Below are 4,358 nucleotides of genomic sequence, written 5' to 3' on the forward strand. Positions count from 1 at the left end.
GTCAACCCTTTCATCCTCAGCCAGAGACACGGATGCAATCAAGTGATGCAAAAACAAAAAACAATCATGCAGTCACAGGTCTGGTTGGAATACCTCTTTAGCAGCGATGGGGGGAGAGGAAAAGGTTGGTACCTACCTGGGATCTTTCTGAATGCTGTCGATGGATGGGGACCTGGCCAAGGTGCCTTCAGGGGGAAGGGCAGGGCCGGATTTGCTGTACGGAGACTCAACAGAAGGACAGTACTGCAGCTGTCGGTAGGGGTCCGCGTAGCTGGAGGCAGGGCCGGCGGCATAGCTGGCCCTCTGGAAGGTGGCTGCGGCGGCGCTCTGCGGGCCGTGCTGGCTGCCTGTGCGCTGCAAGGGGACGGAGTCGACACCGGGGGAGGACGGGGCTAGGGCAGGAAAGTAGGGACAGAGTAAAAAATTGAGGACCTGCTCACAGAAACGGTTCACCAGGTCTAGGCAGGGGGGAAATTACACACATAAAAACAAAACAAAACACAAGGGTTTGAAAGAATTAACAAAATTGTTACATTTGAACTAACGCATCCAATGTTATCCACTACAATGACAATTAGCATGCTATTCCGTTGGCCCAAAACTTCGTTGGGGTTTTTCCATTCCATCTTAGGGAAGAACCTGAACGAATTTTCAGGCCAACCGAGTATTTCAGGAACAACCCTTTCATCTCTAGGATGAAAATGCCTCTGTGATGTGTTTCCTGCTTACTGACTTCCAGGAAGAGGTCTGCTCATCTGACTCGTAAACTCTGTATGGAGCTAAAACCCAGAAGAAATGGAAGGGATATTTTCCAAGGACTCGTGGGCAGTGAGTTCTTCATTGTTTCAGCTGAGAAAATTGAGGCAGTGTTCGTTCAGGGGGTGATAGATTAATTTTATGAAGGGTGTGAAACATATTTAGTAATGTGGTTCATTTTTCCCAAATAAAAGAAAACAAGGAAAGTGAGGGGGCGTGTATCCGTGGGGGTGGAGGCGGACATGGGTCTGTAATTAGTGCTAGAGCATTAAATGCAGGACGGGACAGTTCTTGTAAAGTTCAACACCCACAAGATTTTTATATGTCTCTTTTTCAACTTGAGCTGTCATACTAACAAATACCCTTGGTGAAGGGTAGGCATGCTAGAGGCGATGAAGACCCACCCGACTGCAACGCAGACAAAATAAGGTGCTGACTTGGCTTTTCCAGAAGTATTTGCATCTTTTCAATAACGCCTAAATTGTCGGAAGAAGATCTGACGCCAGTTACTAAAATGGGTTTGACTATTTCCAAGCTGAATTTCAGCTTTTTGTTTCCTTCCTGGGTTCTCTGGAGTCCGTTTCCTATCATTACTTTTATCTGGTTCTCAAAAATACTTGACATATAAGATTTAGGTGACCTATACAATGAAAATAGCATCTTCCGTATTAATAGAATGTGATTTGTTAATAACTGTTTGATCATTATCCATGATTAATATTAGTTGGCACCTTTACTTTCTAGCTCAGAACGAACATATACACACTACTATATATAAAATAGATAACTAAAAAGGACCTACTCTACAGCACAGGAAACTCTACTCAATATTTTGCAATAAACTATATGGGAAAGGAAACCGGAAAAAAGACAAATATATATATATATATATATATATATATAAGACTGAACCACTTTGGTGTACGACTGAAACTAACACAACATTGTAAATTAGCTATACTTCATAAAAAATATATCCTCTGTCTAGATATGACCATATGACATGCAAGTTCTACACAGAATTAGATTCCAATTATCAATCACATCCTACAACTCAGACTTTTTGAGCACTACTCAGTAAATGGTGATAAAACTTATTCTCTCTCACAATAGAAGACATATTCAAAATCAAATATAAAAGAAAGAAAAAAATAATAGTTTAATATTAAAGGAAGTTAAGGATTTCATGTCAAAATGATAAAAAAAAAAGTTGCAAAGTGAACTGGAGAAATCTATTCTAATATGAGAACTGATTTTAATCAAGAGGTCAGGGCTTCTCATTTCCAATGACCTTTTAAAACTTAATCTTATAATAACCAAAGTCAGGAGACCAGGCACCATGACACAGTGAAGACAAGAAAAATATTTCAGAAAACTTTCTAAACAAAACGTGTGTATACTCCCAAAAGACTCAGGTTTTGAAATGACAAGGGTTGCCCTGATGGATTAAGTTTCAGAGTCACTGGATTAGACTAATAAAAAATTAAGTTCACAACCAGAAAATCTGTCTTATGTCTTTATGCAGTTTCTGGAGCATTTATATTTTCTCCAAAATTTTGCAAGCATGTCTAATTAAAATTCACATTTTAATATTTATGAACAATGTGCTATATGTCATGGGAACAGGGATTTAAAATTCAGGCCAGGCATAATGATGCTCTTGGAAGAACAAATGCCCAAAGGTAAACAAAGTTTCATTTTATAGGCAAGTTGTGAAAAGCCAGTCAGCAAATTAAAGGCAAAAGGGAAAACTAACGGGAACCTGACATTTTTTCAGATAAATACAATTTTTTCATTCAGGAACTAAATATCTATATTAAAGCTTCCTGAAAAGGGTTGCTAATATCAGAAAAATCATTTTCTATACAAAATTATTTGTTAGTAATACTTTAAAATACAGAGGTTAATAGGAAGGGAAGGCAAAATGGCAAGGATGATGACTTAAGGCTGAAACATAAAATGTTAAAAAAAAAAAAAAGGAGACTGAAACATGACAAAACACTATTGTTAAAAAATGATGATATAAGTTAAAAAAAAAACCTCTCAGAGTAATGAATCAATTTTAAGAGAATAGGGAATTCTCTAGCGATCCAGTGGTTAAGACTCCACGTTCTCAATTCAGGGGGAACAGTTCAGTCCCTGGTTGGGGAGCTAAGACCACGTAAGCTGCAAGGGAGACTGGACCAAAAGGTGAAAGCAGAGTGTGAAATGCCATTAACAGAGCAGGAGCGAGAAGACCACGTCTCACAGTAAGAGGAGAAAAGGTGAAGGGCAGTTTATGAATGTTGGTAGGCTCAGATATATATTCTACACTGGCATTGGCCTTTTGGGGATGAAATGTCAGGGAACTCCACATTCAGAGCTTGGCTTCTGAAGCTAACAGTCAGGGCCACATCTGGGCTTTCTAGTCAATCATTTGTATCTGGCAAGTAACTGAGTTCTCAAATCTCCGGTTTTCTAACTGTAAAGTGAAAAGAAGACAAGGGCCCATTGGGATGACTGTTTGCTTTAAAGGCAAGAAAAGCTATTAATGCCTAGTAAGTGGGAAACAACCTGATGCGAAGAGCTGGCTCATTGCAAAAGACCCCGATGCTGGGAAAGACTGAGGGCGGAAGAAGAAGGGGACGGCAGAGGATGAGATGGTTGGATGGCATCACCAATGTGACGGACATGAACTTGAGCAAGCTCCAGGGGGTAGATAGTGAAGGACAGGGGAGCCTGGCATGCTATAGTCTATGGGGAGGCAAAGACTCAGACATGACCCAGGGAATGAACAACAACAACTATTATTACTACTTAATAATGTTGAAATCAGTTCATGTTAAGAAAGAGATTGGATATAACACATGGAGTAACAAGTCCTTGCCTGATATAAAGTGTGGATATCAGACTTTATAACTCCTGGAAGTGTTTAACTAGTGTGTACTCTTATTTCCTCCAACAACCCAATACTAGAGTAAATTGCCAACATCCATTGGATCATCGAAAAACCAAGAGAGTTCCAGAAAAACATCTACGTCTGCTTTATTGACTATGCCAAAACCTTTGACTGTGTGGACCACAACAAACTCTGGAAAATTCTTAAAGAGATGGGAATACCAGACCACCTGATCTGCCTCTTGAGAAATCTGCATGCAGGTCAGGAAGCAACAGTTAGAACAGTTCCATGCAGGTCATGGAACAACAGACTGGTTCCAAACAGAGAAAGGGAAATACAAGGCTGTGTATTGTCACCCTGCTTATTTAACTTACATGTACAGTATATCATTAGAAATGGCAGGCTGGATGAAGCACAAGCTTGAATCAAGATTTCCAGGAGAAATATCAATAACCTCAGATATGAAGATGACACCACCCTCATGGCAGAAAGTGAAGAACTAAAGAGCCTCTTGATGAAAGTGAGAGTGAAAAAGCTGGCTTAAAACTCAACATTCAGAAAACTAAGATCATGTCATTTGGTCCCATCACTTCATGGCAAATAGATGGGGAAACAGTGGAAACAGTGGCTGACTTTATTTTTCTGGGCTCCAAAATCACTGCAGATGGTGATTGCAGCCATGAAATTAAAAGATGCTTGCTCCTTGGAAGAAAAGTTATGACCA

At 39.9% G+C, this 4,358-nt stretch overlaps 1 protein-coding gene across 2 annotated transcripts in view; it reads right to left on the reverse strand.

Moving 5' to 3' along the window:
• The window catches only part of CTNND2 (catenin (cadherin-associated protein), delta 2), a 914,052-nt gene that overhangs the window by 417,220 nt on the left and 492,474 nt on the right, over positions 1–4,358 (reverse strand). For both annotated transcript variants that reach the window (XM_010833758.1, XM_010833759.1), the window contains one exon: positions 137–392. In XM_010833758.1, the coding sequence (XP_010832060.1) occupies positions 137–392 (256 nt within the window). The remainder of the gene's footprint in view (positions 1–136; positions 393–4,358) is intronic.

The sequence above is a fragment of the Bison bison genome, unplaced genomic scaffold (assembly GCF_000754665.1).
Source record: "Bison bison bison isolate TAMUID 2011002044 unplaced genomic scaffold, Bison_UMD1.0 scf7180017863887, whole genome shotgun sequence".
Classification (NCBI taxonomy): Eukaryota; Metazoa; Chordata; class Mammalia; order Artiodactyla; family Bovidae; genus Bison; species Bison bison.